The following is a 27,001-nucleotide window of genomic DNA, read 5'->3' on the forward strand; positions in this document are numbered from 1 at the left end:
ATAAAACAGTATACTACCACCATAACTCTACAGTTCATCTTTTAGCTGATCCTCTATTCCCTCCCACATAATCCAAAAATGCTTGCCTGGCACCTAGACCTCTGAAGTAAATGACACTCCAGAGAAGACAGTTTTAGCTCCAAAGTGAACCCACAGAAAATTATCAGATACTATGCCAAAAATACTGATTCAGGAGCAGTGATTACAAATCTGAAAAGGCTTACCCCTTTGTAGATGTCCACTGCCAGTGTTGAGTTATCATCAGGAAAAAGGTGAGTATGGGGACTGCTGTTATTTCTACAGACTGCAATCTGGAACACAAAGCAGTTCAGGAGCAACTTTTATTTTTGAGGCAAGGACCAGACCAGAAGGGCATTCCTACAGATCACAAACTACAGGTCACATGCAAGTCACCTAGGAGACATAGGCTGGAAGTTAAGACACTGGATACAGGTTGTAATGAGAGCAGGGACTGGCAGTAATGGCATTTACGGTCTTCTTCCATAATCCTTCTACACCCTCATGCTATCAAAAATATTTACTGTTGGGGCGCCTGGGTGGCTCAGTGGGTTAAAGCCTCTGCCTTGGCCTCAGGTCATGGTCCCAGGATTCTGGAATCAAGTCCCGCATTGGGCTCTCTGCTCAGCAGGGAGCCTGCTTCCTCCTCTCTCTATGCCTGCCTCTCTGCCTACTTCTGATCTCTGTCTATCAAACAAATAAATTAAATCTTTGGGAAAAAAAAATATACTGAGTTAAGAGTGTGCATGGTGGGGTGCCTCGGTGGCTCAGTTGTTAAGTGTCTGTCTTCAGTTCAAGTCATGATCCCAGGGTCCTGGGATCGAGCCCCTCATCAGTCTCTATGCTTGGTGAGAAGCCTGCTTCTCCCTCTCCCACTTCCTCTGTGTGTGTTTCCTCTCTCACTGTGTCTCTGCCAAATAAATAAAATCTTAAAGAAGTCAGAGATCCTATAGATAGGCCATCAGGAATTAAGACAATAGAGTATTCAAAATACAAAAGAGGGGTGTCTAGGTGGCTCAGTGCATTCAGTTCAGGTCATGATTCCAGGGTCCTGGGATCGAGCCCCGTATCAGGCTTTCTGCTCAGCAGGGAGCCTGCTTCCTCCTCTCTCTCTGCCTGCCTCTCTGCCTATTTGTAATCTCTGTCTGTCAAATAAATAAATAAATAAATCTTAAAAAAAAAAAAAATACAAAAGAGAGTATCTTAGTCAGTTTTGCGTTCTGTTTGTTGACTCCTCCCTACCGGTCCTCACCTCCAAATACCGGACTGGCAAGCAGGCTGGCAGTTGATAAACAGGAAACAAAAGGGGATGATGACAAAGAGCCAAACAGACATGAAGGCACGAACACAACAGCGTGAGGCAATCTTTATTCTGAGGCAAACTCCCTTCTGAGCCAATAGCTTGGAAACATGGGTCCAGGCCTGGCCTATCCCCAGACTCTGGACCCTGAATAGTGCCATGATGAGGGGGCAGCCCCAAACCTGGAGATCTGTTTCCCCTGAGCTCCAAGTCCCTGTCACTCTTCCTGTTTTCCGGCCTTCACTACCCTCACATTCACTACCACTCATGACCCTGGCTTACTCACCACCTGGTCGTTGGTTTTTTCAAAAAATGCTTCAGCAAAGACTGAGACGACAAAGACGTTGATGATGAAGGAAACAAAGAGAGCAATGCAGGATTCGATGAAAAAGTACTTATTAGCTTCTCGAACTTCCTGCTTATTGGCTCGGTTTACCTGTCTGGACTAGAGACAGAAACGTCAAAGTCATTTTTTGATTAGTTAGAACAAGTTTCTTTGTACTATTTCATAAGTTTGGAGTTAGCTGAAAGATTTAGAGGGCAAACAACTGACATTTTCTCACAAGAAATGTGAGAAAACTTACTTACATCCTGGCTCAGTGATTAAGGACCTCATGACCCTCTGACAACACTGCACGTTCCTCAAACAGGAAATGATGACTATGTGCTACTGAGCTCGCAGTTACTGTGGCTAGAAGAACCACTGACATAAAAAAACCACCTGATTTTCAGTCCTAACAACCTTCATTATAAAGGTCTCTGAGATCTCCCAGCAAACTATAGTATAAGATGACTGATAAAATCTTGGTTGGGCTCTTTACTCCTGATCTCCTCAAGGTCACTGAGTCTCTTGGGATTTTTTTTAATCTTTTGGGATTTAAACACAAGAGATTTGGTGCACTTTTCGACCTTTTATGAAGAATTTTAGTCCCAGTTTCTCTGTGGGGTCACTTATTTCTGGTCACCTTTGTGACAAAAACAGAGTCTGAGTGTGCAAAGTTTATAAACATCCAACCATGGAAAAACCTTTCTCTCCTTTAGGGCTCTAATGCTTTTCAACTAAGTGTGTGTTCCCTGCAACTAAAGGAAGCATAAACTATCGGACAACACAGATATAAGGGACATACTCACCTTGACTAAGGCAGAATGCAGGTACATATTGTGTGGCATGATGACAGCTCCCACGATGCCCACAGCCTGCTCGATCTGTGGGGTGTGGCAGCCTGAACAGGATGGCAGGAACATGCCTTTGAGTACCTGGCTCTGGCTGGGTTTCACTGTAACATACTACATACCAACATAACTATTAGAATATGAGACCAGGAGAGGAACACAGTACTAGGAAACACTCAGCATCCATTGCTCCTTACAACACTTTCTTCAACAACCACCTAGAATAATGAGGAATATAGAACCATCAGAAAACAAAGCAGCATGAGGGACTTGCTTCCAGAGGTCCAAGAATTCAGGCCTGGGATATCCAAGTATTTCACATCATATTTTAGATATACAAAGTAGATGTGTAGAGAATGTCATTAATATTCTAAAGAATTAGATGGCTGCTAAGGGCCTCACTGACATTATTTTCACAACGGCTCCTATGAGGCAGACCCAAGAATATAGTCAATTCTTGATTTTCCATACTTATTCCTCTATTCACCTATGTTTATCTAAAAATATGTTTGCCACTAATGTATGCTGAGACACATTCATAAATATTTCTCATACATACTTTTTCCTGGTTCAGCCTTTCTCTTGGAAGCCTTAGACTAATCTATTACATAATCTACTCACAGATTAGATGTGCTTTTTAAAAATGATTTTATTTCTTTTAGAAATAGAGAGTGTGAACAGGGGGAGGGGCAGTGGAAGAGAGAATCCGATCCCTGAGATCATGATCCGACCCAAAAAATCAAGTCAAGACGCTTAACCAACTGAACCAGCCACCCAGGCATCCCAGATTAGATGTACTTTTAGAAGTTCAACCAGGCCAATGAGAAAAAATGAGTTTATAACAATTGGACATAGAAAACTACTATCAGGGCACCTGAGTGGCCTTCGGTTCAGGTCATGATCCCAGGCTCCTGGGATTTTGCCCCACATGGGGCTCCCTGCTCAGCGGGGAGCCTGCATCTCTCTCTCCCGCTCCCCCTGCTTGTGCTGTCAAATAAATAAATAAAATCTTAAAAAATAAAGAAAGCTACCATTATTGCCTATAATGGTACTGATTCTTAGGAGTATCTGGGTTGGGGAACAAACCAAGAAACATCCACTATATCCTTTATAGTTCATTAACTTGGAATACAGAGAAAGTTCAAGCTGCAGGTGGTATAAGCCAGGATAAGCAAAACCAGAACTCTTCCACTCCCTCCCTAACTCTCTCTAAGGCTGCTCTGTAATGGGGCTAGCCAACTTGGAACCAGGGAGTCTAGTCTAGAAGTCCTACAAAATCTGGTCATTTTTGACCTAGGAGACCAGCAGGCTTTCCCAGAGACTAGTCTCTACAGATCATATCTCTTCAAAATTGGCCTAGGCTGAACTGGCTTTTTGTTAACACATGTGATAAAATTAAACCATCCTAGCATTATACAGGCTTAAAAGAAAAGGCAAAACAACCCCCTCTCTTTTGGTTATAAAAGTAATGAATAGCCTGCAACACTTGCCTCATATCCAAATGTGAGGGCCATAATGGTGATAAGAAAGCCAAAAAATGCTTCTAGCTTCCGTAAGCCTAAAGGGGAAAAATGCAACAGTGAGCTCACAGAAGGCAGGCTTCTCCACCAGCCAGATGAAGGGAAGTAGCTCCTTTCACTGACCCCTCCATTCCCAGTCTCCTTACCATATTTGTCCAAAAAGAGAAATACAAAGGTATCTGCAATGGTGATGAGAACTCCACCCCATAGAGGAACCCTAGGTCAGAGACAAGAAATGGAGATTAATGGGAAGAAATGGAGATTAGTGGTTGAAAACCACTTTCTTTCCAACAGCTCTCCAGATACACAACACTTGGAGAAGTAAGGACTCGTGGGAGAGGGGACAGTGGCAGGAGGTCAGGCCTTGGGTAGTTTAGGATCACAGCACCAAATGAACAAACTACATTCATTCAAACATTGTCTACTAAGTCAGACATTTAGGATGCAAAGCTAAAAAGTATGGGTCTTACCCCTCAAGGAGCTCACTGTCTAGTGGGACAAACTGATATACAAATACATAATTGTAACACACATGTCAGACACTGTATAAACAGAGGGATGCATAACCCAACATGAGAACACAAACATACAGAGCCTACAGCTGCTGGGAGAGAAGGTGGCTCCAGAAAGGTTCCACAGAAAAAATAATACTTGAATTGAATCTTGAAAACTGAAAATTAATTTGGTTTTTGTTTTTACATTTGCTTTGAAATCTAGCAAAATATTACTTTCTGGAGGAAAACCCTCTCACCTTCCTACAGACAGGAGATTGATGGCAATGGCTGAGCCAATAACTTCTTGCATATCTGAGCCAATGATAGCCAACTCCACCATCAGCCATAGGATAATTCGTGGGACCTAAATACCAAACAGCAGAAAGACATAGTTCTAATTAATCATTTTTAAGAACTGTCCCTATAGTTTGGAATTCACATTTGGCACTGACCCATCAACAGTCCTCCATAAGGCTTCAGTCTAGAGATGAAGTACCAGAACTGGGCTCCACCTGGCCTGTCACTGCACTGTACCCCCAAGCTGGAGAAAGCAAGGGTGCTTCTATGTGGTGATGCCTATGAGCCAAGGTCAGGACAGCAGCTGATCCTAATCTTTTCTCTTACCTTCCATTCAATAGAGGAATGGTTTCTGATCATTAATTTCCACTTAATTTCCTGACTAAAAACAATCCAAAAGTTTTAGGGGAAAATGAGGATGCTAATCTGGTCAAAATATTGTTCAGGAGAGAAGAGAAAATGACCACAGAAGACAATTATCCTGACCATGGCTGAAGAGATAAAATAAAAATGAAGAGGCTGGGGTCAACCTTAATATAATGATAATATATAAGCAAATGAAAAAGGACAAATATGTAAAGGGACTCCAAGCAAACTGGTTGAAACAGAGTGGCATATAACAAAACGGGAACCTAATCTGGTCAAACGATCCAGCTGAAAGACAAATTTAGTTAATACTGGCTCACAGAGGCCAAGAGAAAACCAAAAAATAAAAACACAAAACAAAAACAAAAACCCAAACCCAACACAACAGCTTCAGGTATCTACTACATAAAAAATGGTCACAAAAAAATAACTGTTAATATACGTGAAGAGAAACTACAAGAAATTATAAATTACTAAGGTTTTTTCTGAGAAGCATATAAGGGGGGATAAAGCAGATAAGGATAGCTTTTCGGAGTCAGAAAAGGAGATTATACATTTAGGACAAACCAGAGGCAGATCATTATCTTATCTAAAGATGAAGCTAGATTAAAACTATCTTCCAGACATAGGGTCCATTCCTGCCTTAGGCAGCAATAAGAAAAGGCCCAAAATGTCCAGAAAAGAGCTGTGGAAGACAGTGTAACTTCCAGAGTCAGGGTCAATTGAAAAATAATTCTTAACAAATCCAAAGATCCTGCCACATAGAGTTTATAGTAAAAGAGAATACATTAGTTTTCAAATTGATGACAAAGTCAAACAAAAAAGAAAATAACGTGTATTAGGAATATGGATGTATGAACGAAAGTGCTTAAAGCACTCCCACCCCTCCATGCGCTGGGCACTGCTAGATATCAGAAGGCGGAATGAATGGTAAATATTTACTCTAACTGAATTTTTCCAAGGAAGCTTTCTGGCTAAAAATGAATCTCAATTTAAATTCTAAAGAAGTACAGAACCATGAGTTGACAGCAAGAGAGGCTACAGAATTTCCCCTGGAACTGATCCGCAGGGCCCCTGACCACTAAGTCCTCCACTATTTCAGTATATACCATGAGGCCAGCACACTCTGTCAGACACACACGTTTCTCTGAGATGAGTGACAAACAGGACACTACATGACTCACCTTAGGATACTGACGATGACACACTTCAGCAAGATGCAACCCCGTGACCACGCCCAGCCTGGCTGCAAGGCGCTGGAGCAGCAGCCCTACGACGGTGGCCAAAAGAAGAACCCAGAGCAACTAGAGAAGAAAAAAATCCCATCATAACACTCATTATACAACTGGAGTATTTCCATTTCGTTGTTTGGCAATGTGAATGAGAAATACATTCAGGAAAGAGCCCAGCTCAAGAATCAAATGACCTGGAGATCTGTATCAGGTTCTGCACATAACCTGCTAGGTCATCTCACACCTTTCTGAGCCTTAATTTCTCCCTTGTTCAAGGCAAACTATGTGACTGGATAAAAGAAAATAAATTTAAAGCTAACTATGTGTATAAAATAAATTTTAAAAACCAGATGGCAAGGTACTTTTCACCCAAGTGTCCCTGCCAATGAAGTTGCATCTAACTGCCAAGGCTGATGATATCCAACAGGCAGAGAAGGGGGAAAGAATGTGAGGGTGGACTGCATGTGTTTAACAGGGGCAGGGAGAGGACTAGATGTTCACCTTAAATCCAGCCACTGCTCCAGACTGCAAATCAGATTCGATGTTTCCTGGATCCAAGTAGGCAATGCTCATAAGAAAGCCGGGTCCCGTGAAAGCCCAGAGCTTACGAAAGCTAAAACAAGAATACTATACAAGAGAGGAAGAGATCAAACTAATTATTACCTCCAAAATACTGATCTAATTATCTGTTTTGTTTTGTTTTTTTCACATATAAAGCAACAATATCAGCTTCTGCATATTGGGTGTGCCCAACTTCAACTTCATCTTACCCACTTCTTATCAATAACCTGGCCACTTCTCTGTCCAAATAAGAGCCCTTCCCTTACCTGCTCTTTCCATCCACCAGCCTCTCATTCTAAAACGTGAGTATGAGTATCAATACCCTTGTACCCAACCACCACTCAAAAGGGACAAAAGCTACTGTAAAACACATGAAATTCATACTTTCTAGATCAAAAAATAATCACTAGAACAATGTGGCAACTGTTCTCAAGGTCCTCATTTTCCTGAAAGTTACTATAAACAGTTACTCTGATTACAAAAGTTGTCTTCAGAGACTGCTTGCAAAATTAGATCTGAAGCCACTGCTCTTGAGTTGTTCAGCAGACTTTCCACTCCTAAGTCTTCCCTAAATAACGTTTTCCTCCAAGGATTTGTCACTAACCTCTTCTTCAGGAATGGTGATCTTCTCATCAAAGTAGGTGGTAAAGGGCTCCTGTGAGTGCTCCTCGGACTGGGGGAGAGATGAGGTACTATAGGCAGGGTTGAGGGCACCAAGACTGGGAGAGTCCCCATGGTCTCCAGAAATATCATCTAAATTAACAGATTTGAGAAGAAATAAAAATGAACAAAATACACTAACAACTTGTCCTTAGTAACTTTTTTTTTTTAAGATTCTATTTATTCATTTGAGAGAGAGGGAGGGAGAGAGCATGAGCAGGGGAGAGGGGAGAGGCAGAGGGGAAAACAGACTCTCTGCTGAGCAGGGAGACCGATGTGGGGCTCCATCCCAGGATCTTGGGATCATGATCTGAGCTGAAGGCAAAGGCTTTAACCATCTAAGCCACCCAGACGCCACTCCTTAGTAACTTTTAAATCAAATCTTTTTAACACCTAAATGCACAAGACCAACCTGGCCCTACTCAATTTATTTCCAATATTTTATTTTCATCTATATTTTTAATATAGAATAATTATAATTCTTTATAGGGCAATACATTCACATGGATGGAAATTCAGGAAACTAAAAAAAGCTTATGGTAAAAAAAGCTCCCTCTCACTCCTCTTCCCAAGTCACTTTGCTCTGGGTCAGTTTTAACACTCATCTCACAATGGTTTTCCTACTTTCACACTTCTGCATTCCTGGTTGGCAACTTTTAGTATCATCTCATTTTCTTCTAAATACACTGATGCCTAGGGCTCAAAATATAACATTCCCAGTCTAGCCACCCTCGTAATCTAAAATCCTAACTTTCAGAAGAACAGAACTAGATCCATCTAGTTACTACCCTACTCGGCCCCCACCCCCATCCATTATTTGGTAGGACTGAGCCAAAGAATGGTCCTCGGACTTTACACCTCTGTCAGGCTTCTCAAAAAATGTAGAAGTTGAAAAATCCTGCCACAGTTAGGTTAAAATCTGAAGCTGCAGGGAAACCACCAAACAGGAATCCTTTGCCTCCTGACTAAGGCCTGCCATGAAGAGCTTCAGGTCATGGGGTGTGGGCACCCTCGTGACAGGAGGGCTCATCTTAGACTGCTTATCAGCATTTCCAGGTCCTGCATTTTGCCGGTAATCTTAAATGCTGGTAAGGGAAGGGTCTGGGAGAAAAGGGCTAATCTGCCAGAAGAATACAAAGCCGAGTTTGGTAGCCATCAAATGGCAATTTCAAACCAAAGAGCTCTAATGTCAGGGTTTCCAAGAAATCCCTGTAACATCCAACTAGAAAAACAAAAGCTTCTTTCTATAGGGAGCTGACCCACTTCTGTGAAGTGGCTCTGAATTATGAGGAAATTTAAAGAAAAGGAATAAAAATTCTAAAGGGGAAATTTAGATTAGAAAGAATTAGAAAACTCCCTCTAATGGATTACACAGTTAAGTGCGTTTGCTCAGTATTTTACTGTTCCTTAATGTAAATATCCCAGTGCTGTGAAGAGCCAAAGCATTCTAAAGGTTTTTATGCCAGGCCTGTGAACACTTGCCCTTGGAAGCATTACTGCTACAGAAACCAAACTTGCAGCTAATCTTGGTTCATCTCAGAATTGGAAATAAGATATGAGACAGATCTTCATGGTTATCTTTTACAGCTTAAGTTACTGGATGGTGACTGGATTGGACCTGATTGGAGCAGGCCTCTATGATGATACTGTTAGCTAGGGAAGAGTTCAGGACAATTTTTGTTGTGATAGATAATAAGAAGGAAAATATGGTCAATTTCTATTACTGATTTAAACCAAATTCCAAGTAAAAATCAGACAATAACACAGCTATAAATTACCATCTGGCATCTTCTGTTCAGGACCCAACACCATGGTAGATGCCTGAGTGTCCGAATTCTTAGAATAGGATTCTAGAAAGGAGAAAAGGGAGACAGGAATGAGCAAGAACAAAATAGTAAGTTCAGAACCAACATTTTGCTACTCTGTATAACTGACCCCACACTAGATGAAAAGAGTAATTCTTCTTCTAAATTAGAGAATCTTGAAAATAATTACAGCTTTTAGAGCATTATTAAGAAATAGTTAATAAAAATTAAAGAGTCTTAATCACTTTTTGCTAGCAACTTTAAAACCAAACTGAAGCAAAAGTATTTCAGGGAAGTAGGCAAATACTTTTTAATAAGCATCCACAAAGAGGCTACTAAGCAAACCCCCAGTCTCTGCCTTTGCTTCTAGATTAAGTCAAATATTTATTTAAAACCAGACTGATTTCTCCCCAACTTTTACAAGTTTTTAAGGACAAAGATCTATGACTCTTTTTTTTTTTTTTTTTTTACTCTTTTTAATCTAAGAAACAATTTAAGCTCATGATTCAATTTTCTGGAAAGGGGGGAGAAAAGCACCTCACCACCGTACTGTCGTGGAGGGCCATTATTTCCCAGCCTCATATTTCCCTGAGGAGAGAGAGACTTCCCCTATAATGTTTCTCATTCCCTAACCCTTCAACAACCGAAAGAAGAAACTAATCATTATGGCTGTCCCTTCCTGGCCACTCAGGGAGAGATGAGGCATCAGGAGGACTAGACATAGTCTGCAGGATGCCATCCAGCAATTCTATCGTGGAAGGGAGTTAAGGATGAGCAGTTTTCCCAGAGTCTATCACCCTGTTAGGTCAAGTTTAACTGTGGGGGGTGGGGGGGGGATGGTCATAAGCCCATTTGGCCACAGATCTATGGAATATTCTCCAGTCAACCCCACCAATAAGGCTGATTTTTTTTACATTTCAATTTACTGATTAAGGAATCTACTTCTCAGTTGATTTCAAATTTACAAGGAGGGGGCACCTGGATGGCTCAGTGGGTTAAGCCTCTGCCTTCGGCTCAAGGTCATGGTCTCAGGGTCCTGGGATCAAGCCCTGCATTGGGGTTTCTGCTCAGCAGAGAGCCTGCTTCCCCCTCTCTCTCAGAGCCTACTGAGATCCTCCCTGCCTACTTGTGATCTCTCTCTCTCTCTCTGTTAAATAAATAAAATCTTAAAAAAAAAAAAATTTAGAAGGAGAAAGACGAGGTAATATTTATTGTTAGCCCCAACCCCCACTTAAATCCCAGTAAGAATGATCCTACTGAAAAAGTTAAAAAGCCTCTCCTTAGTTATCTTTTACTGTAGAAAGTCTTTTCCTCTCTACTTTCTTTTTTTTTTTTCTCAATAATCTACCAATATATTCTGTATCTGTTTTAAAGAATTATCAGAGTGGGAGCATTCTAGGTTTCATCCATCTTCCCAGATATAAGACATATCACCACTTGCTAAGTTGGAAAACATAATCTTTTTTCTCTAGAATCACCAATATCAAGTGTTTTGTTACAGTGGACAACTAGCCATGTCCTTCCTATCAGGTTTTAAGGCACCAGATAACTAAACACCAGCCAGTGGATGCCAGTAACACTGTCTACATTCAAACCCTCTTTAGCACCTCATCTGAATGGAAGTTATGTATCTGACCACTGAGAACAGCAGGAGACACTTGGTCCAATCACAGCTCAGCCCCTTGGCCCCATCCAGAGCCCTTATACTTTTATTTTACATATACTTCTAAGAAGCCAGGTTATCAGGTTATCCTAAGCCTTAATAAATTAGATATCACAAATCAGCTCTGGGACTTTATAACTCTCATAGGAAAAGGTCTTGGGCCACTTCATATGAGGCAAAGAGCCCTTCTTTATACTTTGATCAACTCTGAGAACATTATTATTAAAAATAATGTTATTAATATTTTATCATTATTAATTATATTACGCATAACTCAAGTTTCTTCTAAAGTGGCCCTACTCACCAAGAACTGATCACATTAGATTACTTTTGTAGTGATGATTGACATCCTGTGTAAGTCACAGAAGTGTTTAGTGCATCTGAGGAAATTTCCTTCCCAAAATAAGCCTTTAAGTTATATTTAAAAAACAAACAAATAACGGTGGTAGTTAGGGCCATCTGGATGGGTGAGTTGGTTAAGCTCTGCCTTTGGCTTGGGTCACGATCTCAGGGTCCTGGGATCAAGTTCCACATCAGGCTCCCTGCTCAGTGGGAGTCTGCTTCTCCCTCTGCCTCCCCCAACTTGTGCTCATGCTCTCACTCTCTCTCAAAAACATAAAACCTTAAAAAAAAAGTGATAGTTAAATAATTTTAGGCAGAAATATTTCATGATAAAATTTTAAACAATTGTTATTAGTATCCTAAGGGATTATTTATATATTAATTACATACACAGCTAATAAATACAAGAAGTCTGGTCTTCTCTCCGAAATCTCAGGAATGAATTATTCCAAGAAAGAAAAAACAATTCTAGATTCCCTCTTTCTCATCAAAACTTTTAGCCAACAAACTATAAACTCTATTGCTTCCACTGTCTACAGAATATAACTAGGGCAGGAAACAGAGTGGGTTAGTTAGACTTGGTGAGCTACACAGTATTTAATTTCCATGAAAATTTAAGACCCTACAGAAGCAGTTAGTACTGAAACAGTTTTGCTCTCCAGGACCATACCACCAGGTTGTTTTAGTCATTTAACTACATTAAAGCAAAGATCAAGATGAAATACAAGCAACCAGAATCAATCCAGCAATACTTTGATAATTATGATTAAGATAGCTTTTATAGGGACGCCTGGGTGGCTCAGTTGGTTAAGCAGCTGCCTTCGGCTCAGGTCATGATCCCAGCGTCCTGGGATCGAGTCCCACATCGGGCTCCTTGCTCAGCAGGGAGCCTGCTTCTCCCTCTGACTCTGCCTTCCACTCTGTCTGCCTGTGCTCGCTCTTACTCTCTCTCTCTTACAAATAAATAAATAAAATCTTAAAAAAAAAAAAAAAAAAGATAGCTTTTATATCTAGCTCACCCTCGACCATAAAGTGTCACCTTCTTCCAAATCCAGTAAGTTTCCTCCTGTCAAACAGCAATCAACAACAGAAAAAATGGCACTCCTGGTTAAATGTAATATAAGTATTTTATCCCATTCCTTATCAAAAGTTGTTAAGAAAGGGGGTGCCTCAGTGACTCACTCGGTTAAGTGTCTGACTCTTGATTTCAGCTCAGATCACATCTCAGGGTTGTAAGACGGAGCCCCACATCACCCAGAGCGAAGCCGGCTTAAGATTCTCCCTTTCCGGGCGCCTGGGTGGCTCAGTGGGTTAAGCCACTGTCTTCGGCTCAGGTCATGATCTCAGGGTCCTGGGATCGAGTCCCACATCGGGCTCTCTGCTCAGCAGGGAGCCTGCTTCCTCCTCTCTCTCTCTGCCTGCCTCTCTGCCTACTTGTGATCTCTCTCTGTCAAATAAATAAATAAAATCTTTAAAAAAAAAAAAAAAAAAAAAAAAAAAAGATTCTCCCTTTCCCTCTGCCCTTCCTCCCTCTCCCCCTCCAAAAAATGTTAAAAGAATGATTTACAAGTGGGTGCCTGGCTGGCTCAGTCAATAAAGCATGTGACTCTTGATCTCAGGTTCATGAGTTCAAGTTCAAGTCCCACACTGGGTGTAGAGATTGCTTTAAAAAAAAAAAAAAAAAAAAGTTTTGCAAGATAAAAAGGCTAGGGGTGCCTGGGTGGCTCAGTGGGTTAAAGCCTCTGCCTTTGGCTCAGGTCATGATCTCGGGGTCCTGGGATCGAGCCCTGCATCAGGCTCTCTGCTCAGCAGGGAGCCTGCTTCCTCCTCTCTCTCTGCCTGCCTCTCTGCCTGCTTGTGATCTCTCTGTGCCAAATAAATAAATAAAATCTTAAAAAAAAAAAAAAGATAAAAAGGCTAATAAAATTACACTGTCTTAAAATGCCAAAAGTGCACATACCTTTTGACCCAGCAATTCTATTTCTAACAATGGATCTTAAAGAAATACTCACACAAGGAAAGTATGTGCAAGGAAATTTCCTGTAACATTGTTTGTAGTATCAAAAGACTAGAAACAACCTAGATATTAGTTGAAGACTGGTTAAATAAACTATGTACATATAAAGGATGGAACGCCATGCAGCTATTATAATAACGCAAATCTAAATGTACTGATAGGAAACAATCTCCAAGAAATGTTTTCAAGTAAAAAACCCAATGTTTAGAATGGTATACAATCATTTATGTTAAGAAGAAAAAAAGAGGGACCCCTGGGTGGCCCAGTGGGTTAAAGCCTCTGCCCTTAGCTCAGGTCATGATCCCAGAGTCCTGGGACTGAGTCCCACATTGGGCTCTCTGCTCAGCAGGGAGCCTGCTTTCCTTCCTCTCTCTCTGCCGGCCTCTCTGCCTACTTGTGATCTCTGTCTGTCAAATAAATTAAAAAAAAAAAAAAAAGAAGAAGAAGAGAAGAGAGAGAATACACACATTTACATGTATGGACTACCCCCCAGGGACATGCCAAAAACAGGTAATGCTGTCCCCAAAGAGAAGGAGAGGGGGAGCACAAATGAGGTCAGGTGAAGGGAGTCCTCTCATTGAATATACACTATATACCATTTTGCACTTAAAAAAAACTTTGTCATGTACTTGTATTATCTATTTTTTTTTTAAATATAAAGGTTTCACTCAGCTGGATTCACTCAGCTTCCGAACACTTCTGAACACTTTCAGAGTGTTTAGCTGAACTCTGACAAAACTTCCATAGTGAATTAATCAGAGATCTATACCTATCCAGCTGGCAGGCATACACTGTCTAAAACTTACCTTACTACTACTTTGCCTTAGTGCCCAAAGAGCCATGCTCGGAAATTATGAACTTGGAGTTACATGTGAATGTAACTTAATGTAATGTAATCAAGAAAGCGTTTCCTGACTCCTTAATTTGGGTATCCCCCAAACACAAACTAGCTATAATCGATTCTGAACATCTAATTAACATGAATTCATGTGCTCTCTTACCACTCACAAGAACTCTAGAAAAACAATTAAAAAAAAAAACAACAAATTAGATAGGAGCACCTGGGTGGCTCAGTTGGTTGGGCATCTGCTTTAGGCTCAGGTCATGATCCCTGGGACAGATAGGTCCTGGGACAGAGCCCCATATTGGGCTCCCTGCTCAGCCGGGAGCCTGTTTCTTCCTCTCCCTCTGCCCCTCCCCAACTTGTGCTCTTTCACTCATTCAAATAAATTAAACAAACAAACAAACAAACAAAAAACACCACTGAGATAGCCCAAATCTGTTTTAAAAATTGCCCCTAAGAAAGTCTGAAATACTGAAATACCGAATACTAAAAAACATGTAACTTAAATTGTTTTCCCCATATAGTTAAAAAATTTTTTTTGAATTTGAAATACTTCTTGTAAAATTCTCCTATGGACAACAAAGTCCTCAAAATTATTTCACTGATTTCAGAGCTGTGTCCAACATTGCAAAGGTCTCCCTAAAATTAATTATAAGGTTTAAAGAGGAATGTCTTTGAACAGTCCTCTAATTCATCCCCTCTTTTTACCTCCCTTTCCCTATATGAATAAAATCAAAGACCGCATTAAAGTAGGAAAAGAACTCTCATAGAGGGAACCAGAAGTGTCTGCATGGTAGCGACTAGTTAAATAAATGTGAACAGGAATTTTTAAGTTGACTGGCAAAACTCACAGCAAGGTAGTCAGGAATCACTCTTGCAAAAGAGGGAAGGACCAAACACTTCCACCCCAATTTAGACCAGTGGGCATTGTAGGGAGCTAAGTCCTTAAACACTGAACAAAAATTGTTCTCTGGGGGAAAAAATAGAGATTATAATAAATAAAATAAAATAAAATAAAAGTTGACTGGCAAAGCCACCTCTTCTCTCTCTTGATGCTTCTCTTAGACAATTTTTCAGTGCCAGCAACATGCTGGTGACACAGTCAAAACTGCCAGATGCAAGAGATCTAGGCTTTAGAAAGTGATACCTGAGTTGTTTATTTGAGAGTAACAAGGAGTTGTCATAAAATGAAAAATTCCATTTGTCTTGAAGAAAATGTAAAAATTTCCGGATCCTTCTAAAATCCTTTTCCCTAAAAGTCTCCTTTATGGCTAAAGTACTTGATATTTCTATTAAACCACTATTATTAATCTAACACCTATGTCATATAAGACGTTCTTCATGAAAGTAAGCCCCTGTCCTGGATGACTGGGAGTCAACAAAACTCTGAAAAATTCAAGTGGTTTGAAGAGAGCTAATTGTTTCCTGAATGCTATGTGTTTTTTTGTTTTTTAATTTTATTTATCCATTTGAGAGAGAGAGAGTGAGAGTGAGCGTGAGAGGGGAGAAGGTCAGAGGGAGAAGCAGACTCCCCTGATGCAGGACTCGATCCTGGGACTCTGGGATCATGACCTGCACCAAAGGCAGTTGCTTAACCAACTGAGCCACCCAGGCACCCTAAACCCTATGTATTTTAATAAGGAAGATTACTAGCCACTTTTTTTTTAAAAAAAAGGAGATTATTGCTTTCTTTGTTTTTCATTCTATGTCAACAAATAAGTTCCATTTTCGGAGTCATTCCATTGAGGATATCTACCTCATTAGTTCCAAAACTCAATTTGCCCTCACTGGGAATGAGGGGGAAACAAACAGCTGAGAACAGCCATGTGAACCAATTACCAGTTATGGAACTGAAACAGTAATCAAAACTCCCAACAAACAAAAGTCTAAGACCAGATGGCTTCACAGATGTATTCTACCAAACATTTAAAGAACAGTTAATACCTATTATTCTCAAACTATTCCAAAAATAGAAGAGAAAGGAAAACTTCTAATTTCATTCTGCAAGGTCAGCATAACCCTATGATACCAAAGACACTCAAAACAAAACACTTCAGGGGCACCTGGGCTCAGTCAGTTAAGCATCCAATTCTTGATTTTGGCTCAGGTCAAGATCGCAGGGTCATGAGATCAAGCACCCCCCCCCCGCCCCACCCCCCCGCCCCCGGCTGTGCTCAGCAGGCAGTCTGCTTGAAATTCTCATGGTCTCCCTCTCCTCTGCCCCTACCCCCACAACCAAGTAAATAAATCTTAAATAAAAACAACACAAAAAACTACAGGCCAACATCCCTGATGGATATAGATGCAAAAACCCTCAACAAAATATCAGCAAACCAAATTCAACAATACATTAATAGGATTATTCATCATGATCAAGTGGGATTTATTTCAGGGATATAAAGGTAGTTTGATATCTGCCAATTGGATATCTGAAAATAGTTGTACCTTATTAACAAAAAGAAGGATAAAACCATACAATCATCTCAATAGATGCAATAGATGCAGAAAAAGCACTTGACAAAATATGACATCTGTTCATCATCAAAACTCAACGAAGTGTGTATAGAACATACCTCAGAATATAATAAAGGCCACTTATGACAAATCCACAGCTAATATCATACTCAATACTGAAAAGCTGAAAGCCTTTCCTCTAAGATCAGGAACAAGACAAGGATGTCCACTATAACCACTTTTATTCAACACAGTACTGGAAGTCCTAGCTCCAACAATCAGACAAGAAATAAAGGCATTCAAATTGGTAAATAAGTAAACCTGGCACTATCTGCATATGACAGGATATTACATACATAAAATCCTAAAGACCCCAGCAAAAAACTATCACAGGGGCACCTGGGTGGCTCAGTGGGCTAAGCCTCTGCCTTCAGCTCAGGTCATGATCTCAAGAGTCCTGGGATCAAGCCCCACATCTGGCTCTCTGCTCAGCAGGGAGTCTGCTTCCCTCTCTCCCTCTGTCTCCCTCCCTGCCTACTTAGGATCTCTCTCTCTCTGTGTCAAATTAAAAAAAAAAACAAAACAAAAAACAAAAACCCTATTACAAGTAAGAAATGAATTCAGTAGAGTCAAAGGATACAACATTAATACACAGAAATCTCTTGTGTTTCTATACACTAATAATGAAGTAACAAAAGAGGAAATTAAGAAAACAATCCCACTTAAAATTGCACCAAAAAGAATAAAATACCTAGGGATAAATTTAAGCAAAGAGGTTTAAGACCTGTACTCTGAAAACTACAACACACTGATAAACTGAAGATGACACAAAGTGGAAAGATTCACCAATGTTCATGGATTGGAAGAAGAAATATCATTAAAATATCCATACTACTCAAAGCAGTCTACAGATTCAATGAAATCCCTAACTGAACCCTTTGAATCTATATATTTGTATCCTTTGGATAAATACCTAGTAGTGCAATTGCTGGATCGTAAGGCAGTTCAATTTTTTTTTTTTTTTAAGATTTTATTTATTTATTTGACAGAGAGAGATCACAAGTAGGCAGAGAGGCAGGCAGAGAGAGAGAGAGAAGGAAGCAGGCTCCCCGCTGAGCAGAGAGCCCGATGCGGGACTCGATCCCAGGACCCTGAGATCATGACCTGAGCTGAAGGCAGCGGCTTAACCCACTGAGCCACCCAGGCGCCCAAGGCAGCTCTATTTTTAACTTTTTGAGAAAACTCCATAGTGTTTTCCAGAGAGGCCACGCCAGTTTGCATTCCCACCAACACTGTAAGGGGGTTCCTCTTTCTCTACATCCTCACCAATACCTGCTTCCTGCATTAATTTTAGCCATTCTGACTGCTGTGAGGTGATATCTCCTTGTAGTTTTGATTTGCATTTCCCTGATGATGTTATTGGCACAAAAACAGACACACAGTTCAGTGGAACAGAACAGAAAATCCAGGGGTGCCTGGGTGGCTCAGTGGGTTAAGCCTCTGCCTTTGGCTCAGGTCATGATCCCAGGGTGCTGGCATCAAGCCTGGCATCAGGCTCTCTGCTCAGCTGGAAGCCTGCTTCCTCCTCTCTCTCAGCCTGCTGCTCTGCCTACTTGTGATCTCTCTCTGTCAAATAAATAAATAAAATCTTTAGTATATGTGCTGCCGAAGCGAGCACAATAAATAAAATCTTTAAAAAAAAAAAAAAAAAAGAACAGAAAATCCAGAAATGAACCCACAACTATATGATCAATTCATCTTCAACAAAGCAGGAAAGAACATCCAATGGAAAAAAGACCGTCTCTTCAACAAATAGCACTGGGAAAACTGGACAGTCAACATGCAAAAGAATGAAACTAGACCATTTTACACTATGCACAAAAATAAACTCAAAATGATTTAAAGAACTAAATGTGAGATCTGAAACCATAAACCTCCTAAAAGAAAATACAGGAAGTAATCTCTTGGACAACCAGCCTTACCAACATAGTTATGGATATAACTCAGGCAAGGGAAGCAAAAGCAAAATAAACTAGAGATCTATATATAGATATATAGATATATGGATACAGATCCCCATATACATATATGTATATATATGGTTACAGGGAGATATATATAATATATCCCAAAATAAAAAGCTTTTGTGTGTGTATATATATATACACACATACCAAAATAAAAAGCTTTTCTACAACAAAGGAAAATGTCAACAAAACAAAAAGGCAACCTACAGAAAGGGATATTTATAAATGATATATCTGATAAGGGGTTAATATTCGAAATACATAAAGGACTTCTAAAAACTGAAGACAAAAATAATCTGATTAAATCAAAATTGGACAGAGAACCTGAACTGACATTTTTCCCAAATAAGTACAGATGACCAACAGACACATGAAAAGATGCTCAATATCACTAAACATCAGTGAAATGAAAATCAAAGCCACAATGAAGTATCCCCTCATACCAGTGAAAATGACAAGTATCAAATATAAGAAACAAGTGTTTATGATGATGTGGAGAAAAGAGAACCCTTGTGTACTGTTGGTGGAAATATGAACTGGTATAACCACTGTAGAAAATAATACGGTGATTCCTCAAAAAATTAAAAATAGAGGAGCATCTGAATGGCTCAGTGGGTTAAGCCTCTGCCTTCAGCTCAGGTCATGATCCCGGGGTCCTGGGATTGAGCCCCTTCTCTGTTCAGCAGGGAGCCTGCTTCCTCCTCTCTCTCTGCCTGCCTCTCTGCCTACTTGTGTTCTCTCCCTCTGTCAAATAAATAAATGAAATCTTAAAAAAAAATTAAAAATAGAAATACCAAATGATCTAGTATTTCCACTACTGGGCATTTACCCAAAGAAAATGAAAACACTAATTCAAAAAGATATATGCAACCCTAGGTTTACTGTAAAATTATTTACAACAGCCAAGATATGGAAGCAACCCAAGCGTGTATAGGTAGATGAAAGGATAATGAAAAGGTGATAAATACACACACACACACACACACACACACACACACGACTATTACTTAGCCATAAAAAAGAATGACATCTTGACATTTGTGACAACCCAAATGGACCTAGAGGGTATTATGTCAAGAGAAACAAGTCAGACAGGGAAAGACAAATATCATATGATTTCACTTATATGTGGAATCTAAAAAGCAAAACAATGAACAAATTCTTAAATATAGACAACAAACTGATGGTTATGAGAGTGGAGGTGGGAGGGAACATGGGCAAAATAGGTGAAAGGGGATTAAGAGGAGCAAACTTCCAGTTATAAAACAAGTCATGGAGATGAAAAGTACAGCATAGGGAATATAGTCAATAATATTGTAATAACATTATATGGTGACAAATGGTAACTCCATTTACCAGTGGTAAGTATCCTATAATGTATAAAATTGTCAAATCACTGTTGTACACCTGACACTACATTGTATGTCAATTATGATAATTAATTTTTTAAAAAGCCATGTGAATTTCTAAATTATTCTTGAGGATGTAAAGTTTAGAATTTTTAAAATTTAGGTGTAAGTGTCCTATTTTTCTCTTATGAAAATGAATTTGATAAAAAATGATAAAATGAAGAAAAGATAGGCTGAGAACTGATTACACCTACTTCTGTGAAGGAACAAAGTGAAAAGTCCCTGTGGTGTCAGTTTAAGAAAAAGGTCTCAAAATTCTAATCCTCACTACCTAAGTAGAGAATGTCTTCATATTAGAATGTTTTCAGCCAAAAGCTACAGGAACACACCCAGTTCATAAGGTACAAACAGTACTCCTATTGCATCATGTGCTTAATACACACCAGGGTTTCTGTATGTGTATGTCTTTCTCACTCTGACACAATGGCCATTAAGATACCAGCTTAGGCTGTTCTTTGTCTTACTGACTTTGTATACTGAGTAATAATATCAAAATTGAGAGAATCTCAAATCTACCAGAGACTACAATTTCAAATCAACATCAAGTCTATGGTTGTCACCTGAGCTGGACGTCTGTGAATCTATGTTTAGAGTTAAAAGAAAAACCTGACATTGAGAACATCTAACGATAAAAAAGAAGAAAAAGAAAATGTTAAGCAGCAAAGAGGGAAAGAGTCAGATATAGGGAGAAAGAGGACAGTTGATAATGAAACTGGCTGGCTGGCTGTCAAAGATGATAACAGCTGGGAGAAGTGTGGCCAGGCTTCAAGAAGTACTGATCGCTTAGACAAAAATATCACTCATCCACCAGAGACTTCAGAATTAGAAGGGCTTGATACCTACGAAACAGAACTTTCCCTGACCATTGCTGAGGCTTAACTAGCTTTCATACCTCTTTGATGGCTCATACGTCAGGCTCACTGAAGTCTTCCTTCTACATAGCTTGGTCTTTGTTCCTCTCAGTTCTCATAGAGAGTTTCCTCTGATTTCCCCCTAACCAGAGATACATAGCAGTGTATTTCCCTTTGGGGGAACCACCCTGACCTCACGGCCTCAAACATGGATCCTAGAACACAACTCTCAGCTCTGTGAACAATTTCAAAGACCCCTTTATATTGAAGTAACACAGTCTATTAAACAAATTTATACCCACTCATGCCTCAGAAAAAATATTTTGCCTTCACATTTGCTCAATTTTTCTCTCGCAAATGTGAAGAATGATTATTATTGAACTACTCATTTATTCCATCATCCCCTTGAATGTAACCTGGCCTTAACAATTTGAGTACATATTTTCCTTGACATGTCTTTTCTTAAAGCAAATAAAAATTATATGCACAGACAGACAACATTTCCTACAAGATTACTACAAGATTCTCTGGCTGCACATATGCCTCCTTCTGCTCTCTGGAGCCTGTTAAATTTTTAATAATTCACTTGTAGCCTTCTCCATTCATTACCAAGGAGTTTTAACAGACACTTGATCATGAGTGACAAATGGACCAGACCTAACAAAAACAACCCATATAAGATGACCTACTAGCAATAAGCACAAAGAAACGACTGAGAACCCTAACTTCCCAATTTAAGTTTTCACTGGAAACTGGTCCTTACATTAAAAAATGTAAATTACTGGGGTGCCTGGGTGGCTCAGTGGGTTAAAGCCTCTGCCTTCAGCTCAGGTTATGATCTTGGGGTCCTGGGATTGAACTCCACATCCGGCTCTCTGCCCAGCAGGGAGTCTGCTTCCCCCCCCACCCTCTCTCTCTGCCTATCTCTCTGCCTATTTGTGATCTCTGTCAAATAAATAAGTAAAATGTAAATTACTTCAGCCTTAAATTAAAAGTGGAAGAATTAGACAATAAATACATTTTTATCATTCCCAGCCAAATGTTTTATATTCCATTCTGGTATTATTATACTTTATAACACAAACAATGTTGCATTTTATCCACCATATTCCTGATGATACCTGAAGGGCTCTTCTTTGTGTCTTCATGGGCCAATAAATGTTAATTGCTCAATATATGTTTGTTAAATTATCAAAAGAATAAATGGCATCTGATGAGTGAGATGACAAGGGTCAAGGTCTTCCAAATTCTTATATTCTGCATATTCAAATACTCCCTACCTTCTTTTCCAAAATATTTTATTCAAACCAGAGAGACTCAGATGACAAAAATGACAATACTTGGGAAAAAATGCTTCCCTTTCTGCCTCAAACACTCAACTCTTTGAAGATGTCACACCCCTTCCTCTTTATCCAGGCACAAGCAAAAAGACACTGTTCTCTACTCTCAACAAGCCAACATTCGAATTTCAACCCTACAGAACTACTAAACTGTCTCATTCTAGAGCTAAGTAAGTGAACTTATAGCATCCCTACTTCACCCAAATCGGGCCAGCATACTGCAGCAATCAGCGATGCTCTTTTTCATAAATATAGAGTTTCTCCTTTTGTGATTATGATATGTGTATAAACAGCAGCTTTCACGGAAGGAAAGAATCAGAAGACAGTACAGTCTTCCACTAGCGCCTTCCAGATAACACCAAGAAAACTTGGAACTTTAAGCTCATAGAAAGGGTATAAATCTGTCAGCAGATATATGTATTTGTGTACATGGAGAGACGACAAGGAATAAAGAGGTCTTTGACTCCACAGCACCCACCCAAAAGATGCTATTTTTATCCATACCATTCTCTAACCACTAACCTCACTTCCTTGAGTCGAAACTGAAGTAAAGCTGCTTAGTAGTTGCTGTATAGAGTAATCCAAGAAACCACTGCTGACATCCTAACACTAAAGATTAGGTTCATACCAAGCTTCCCCATTCATTAACAAGAAATACAGCCAGGCTGCCCAGAAATTCCCCTCCTGAGTCCCACAGCCATCCCGGAAACATGAGAAACCAAGTATGCTGCAATCCAGGCCTTTCTGGTATTGGATCCAAAATAAACTGTGCCTAGCCTAAGACTGTAAATGAAATATTTTCCAGTAAAAAACTAAACAGCCAAAGAAGTTCTGAGGTTTCATTTACCCGACACAGCTATCACAGACATTCCTAGTACAGCGATAGTTTCCAACCTTATTTAATGATTAAAAATAAACACCCAGTAAAAAGCCTCTAATCATATGGAATTATACTATACCCTCAGGTCAGCATTACTGCCGTGGATGGAAAACAAGGGCCTAAGGGTTCTTTCAGGATAGGCTCAGGATTCTGAGCAAAGATTAAGTAAGTAGTAATGTCAGAATTTCTTAGTTTGGAATCTTTAGGGGAAGGAAGGCACAGATAATAAAAACTCCTACATGCCAAGAACTGTTCTAAGCACCTTATGTGTATTTTTACTTTACACTCACCAACAACCCTGTAAGACTGATATTATCAATCCCCATTTTAAGTACTTGGAAACAAAAGAATCAAGAAGCTAATAAGCAACTTGCTCAAAGGGTTACACAGCCAAGAAGTGGTGCAAACTGGTGGGCCTTCGGTTTCACAGGATCAAGATAAACAGTGTCCCCCAGTTTCACCAATATTCACTAAAATTATGGCCAGCCAAAGTTTCTGCAAGCCTATCTGCCCTTGCCTCTCCTACCACATAATTTTACCTTTTGTCTTCCACTTTAAAGATATGCCACCCCAGGGGCGCCTGGGTGGCTCAGTGGGTTAAAGCCTCAGCCTTCGGCTCAGGTCATGATCCCAGGGTTCTGGGATGGAGCCCCGCATCCGGCTCTCTGCTCAGCGGGGAGCCTGCTTCCTCCTCTCTCTCTCTGCCTGCCTCTCTGCCTACTTGTGATCTCTGTCAAATAAATGAATAAAATCTTAAAAAAAAAAAAAAGAAAAAGATATGCCACCCCGTTCCTTTAACTTCACAGCACTCCTCTGAAGGCAACAGACAATAGGATTACGCACAGGTTTCTCAACTTCTCCCCTAATGATGCTCTTTGAAATCGTCGGATCCATGAGGTGGGTCATTGGGGATATCAAAAGTGTAAAGGAATCCAAAGACGGACTATCAAAATACAAGCGACAGGGCGCCTGGGTGGCTTAGTGGGTTAGGGCCTCTGCCTTCAGCTCAGGTCATGATCTCAGGGTCCTGGGATCGAGCTCCGCATCGGGCTCTCTGCTCAGCGGGGAGCCTGCTTCCTCCTATCTCTCTGCCTGCCTCTATGCCTACTTGTGATCTGTCAAATAAATAAATAAGATCCTAAAAAAAAAAAAAAAAATACAACTGATAGCTTTAAAAGTAGGGATCTAGGAAACCGACCGGCCGGAGAGCGTACAGCCCACTTACACACCGTGTGCCACAATGCCCCCTGGAGTAGTACCTGGAGCCTGGCAGGCGCACAACAGCCCTACAACCAATCTACACACGAGCACTCAGCGGCCTCCCGAGGCCCTGCACTCGAAAGCGCTCCACGGTGTCGGCTGCACTACAGTGAACTTGATTGTTGGAGAGGAGCGGCTGGAGGCCTCGGGAGCGGGCGCGGACCCAGGGCTCTGCAGATAAGGAAGCTGCCAGGACCTTGCCCCGTGCCCGTCGCCTCCTCTGCGGCCTGAAACGGGTTAGCGCACCCTGGGTCACGGGTTCCCGCGCGGCGGCAGGTCCAGCCGGGGGTTCGGCCATTTCTCTTAGGCCTCGGCGCGGAAGGGACGAGGCCCCCACAACCTCCAGCGTCCGCTTCCCGCCCCCCGCTCTCCATCTTTCTCGGAAGAATGCTGCTCCGTCTGGCCCCCCGCGCCTCAGGCCCTCCCGACCCGTACCGCCCCCCGTTGTTCCGCAAGGCGCCCCGCGCGCCCCACACTGGCCCCGGCGCCTGCTCCCACCGTCCGACCGCCCTGCGCCCTCCCGACCCGCCTGGGGAATGTGGTGCGGCCGCGTGACCCCTGACCCCGCCTGCCCCTCGCCTTACCGGCTCCGCAACCACCTGACGAGACGCCCTCACGCTGGCCGCTCCATATCCCGGGAGCTAGCGCCAAGCCGGCCAACCCCCTACACGCCCCGCGATTGGCCGACAGGACCGCAGTTGCACATTCCTATTGGCTGGATTCCTCGTATTCCCCGCAGCTGCAGGCGCGCGTGGCCAGCGGACGGCGTCCCGAGGCTCCGCCTGCCCCGGGGTCAGAGTATAGGCGGGGCCACGGCAGCCCCGGCGGGAGGTGCCTCCAGCGGGGCCTTTGCCTGCGCGCGGCAGAATCGCTGAGTGTGGAATTGGAGCTTCCCACGGCGCGGGCGGTCCCGGGACACGTAAATTTCCCACCGTAGTTAGCCGCTGCCTCACATTAGATACTGGCGGTGGAGCCCTTTTTTTCTGTAGACTTTGCCCTGCGAGATACGTCACCACCATCTAAAGTTTAGCCAACCCCGCAGGACCATTTCCTGTCGTCCCCGGAGCCACATCGTAGCCTCTGCTGCCTCACCAAAAGCAATCCACACCTGGGAGAACCGCGAAACACTAGCTAGTGCCGCCAGTTACGGCGAATCAGGTGCCCTGCTCCCATCTTGTCTATCTCGCTTCCCCCCTCACCCCCGCCCAGGCTTTATCTCTATCAACCTAAAAGCAGTCCCACTCCAGCCCCAGCCTCAATCTCACGCGCCAGTCTTTCCCTGAAGATAATGGCCAGACTAGTAGTGCTGTAGAGGCAAGAAAAATGGGTCTGACAAGCCACCCTCACTTTAAACAGTGTCCTTTAGACCATCCAGAAACATTTCGACACCTCCCTACAGCTTGCATTAAAGATACCCAAGCTTAATTTAACCAAATTGTAGACCTAGAAAGGAAAAGCATCACCCCCTCCAACTTCTTTCTTCATGTAAAAACTGGTAGGAGAAAATTTTATTAGGTAGTAAAAAAGAGTCCAAGAGAGGATGATAGGAGAGTGAACTGCAAAAAGAAAAATCAAAATCAAGAACAAAGTAAAAAAAACCTCAGGGACAAAAAAAGTGGGCCGAGCATCATCAGTTATCTGATACAGGCTGGTTTCCATACAGAATTTCTCCTGGAGAGAAAAAGAAAATGCACAAATTAGTTCAGCGAATCTCTCAACAAAACATCTGGGTAGTTTCAGCAAGACTTGATGAAGTCCCTCCAGACCAGAACCCCTCCTTTGGGAACCTCCGCTGCAACTAGAAAGTAAAATGGCTAGAGCCATTCTTGTCACCCTGCCAGCTCTGCTCAGCTGAGCAACCTCCTTGGGCTTTTGCACACTTGCTGGCTACTTACTGAGCTCACAGTGTGGAGCTTCCTCCATCTTAGGTTGCCTCTTCATTGTGCAGACTGGATTAGACTTTTCCCAGTGTCGGCTCCTGCCCCTATATATGCAGACAAGCGTGCCTCCCTGGGTTAGATAAGGGCGCTTTGGCTGCCCTGAGCAATAGCACATTGGTAAAAACACCGCGGGGAGTTTCAAGAGGCAAGCCACACCTTCAAAGCCTGATCACATTTCATCTTTGACCTGCCATGAACAAGGAAGCATCATATATCAGCCACTCCTGGATATTAATGAACAACTAATTGAGTCTTTTTTATTCTAAGATTTCATCTTTGATCAGTTTGGGAGGAGCTGGAGGCCAACCTGTGAGTACCAGTGGATGAAAGGGGTGGGGTAAAAGGAATTGCCTTCCTTCAGGATGCCACTCCCCTTAGTGTGAAGCTAGTTGGGGCACTGGTACCGGGCCAGCATGTGTGCAAGGACTCTGCTCCCCTAAGGTGTGAGCTGAAACCAATTAACCCCAAGCCCGACAGGCTACCAGTATTTTCCATAGGTGTGTGCAGCAGTGATGCAATTATGAGGAGTCTCAGTGTGTGGGTAAAAA

General features: G+C 41.6%; 1 protein-coding gene across 7 annotated transcripts in view; it reads right to left on the reverse strand.

Moving 5' to 3' along the window:
* Nucleotides 1-26,500, reverse strand: part of SLC11A2 (solute carrier family 11 member 2) — a 38,159-nt gene extending 11,659 nt beyond the window's left edge. Inside the window, exons 1-11 of one of the 7 annotated variants that reach the window (XM_082741263.1) lie at nucleotides 26,409-26,500; nucleotides 9,400-9,471; nucleotides 7,566-7,714; nucleotides 6,902-7,027; nucleotides 6,353-6,472; nucleotides 4,763-4,869; nucleotides 4,158-4,228; nucleotides 3,982-4,049; nucleotides 2,450-2,605; nucleotides 1,605-1,763; nucleotides 225-311 (exon numbers count right to left, since the gene is read on the reverse strand). In XM_082741263.1, coding sequence (XP_082597389.1) covers nucleotides 225-311; nucleotides 1,605-1,763; nucleotides 2,450-2,605; nucleotides 3,982-4,049; nucleotides 4,158-4,228; nucleotides 4,763-4,869; nucleotides 6,353-6,472; nucleotides 6,902-7,027; nucleotides 7,566-7,714; nucleotides 9,400-9,471; nucleotides 26,409-26,454 — 1,161 coding nt within the window. In that variant the 5' untranslated portion in view covers nucleotides 26,455-26,500. Of the gene's footprint in view, nucleotides 1-224; nucleotides 312-1,604; nucleotides 1,764-2,449; nucleotides 2,606-3,981; nucleotides 4,050-4,157; nucleotides 4,229-4,762; nucleotides 4,870-6,352; nucleotides 6,473-6,901; nucleotides 7,028-7,565; nucleotides 7,715-9,399; nucleotides 9,472-24,759; nucleotides 25,033-25,092; nucleotides 25,298-26,408 lie in introns of those variants that run through there. The other 6 variants (XM_082741265.1, XM_082741266.1, XM_082741264.1 and 3 more) reach the window with 6 other exon arrangements.
* Between the last annotated feature and the right edge of the window lie 501 nt (nucleotides 26,501-27,001).

This window comes from Mustela nivalis (assembly GCF_964662115.1).
Source record: "Mustela nivalis genome assembly, chromosome: 7".
NCBI classification, from domain to species: Eukaryota; Metazoa; Chordata; class Mammalia; order Carnivora; family Mustelidae; genus Mustela; species Mustela nivalis.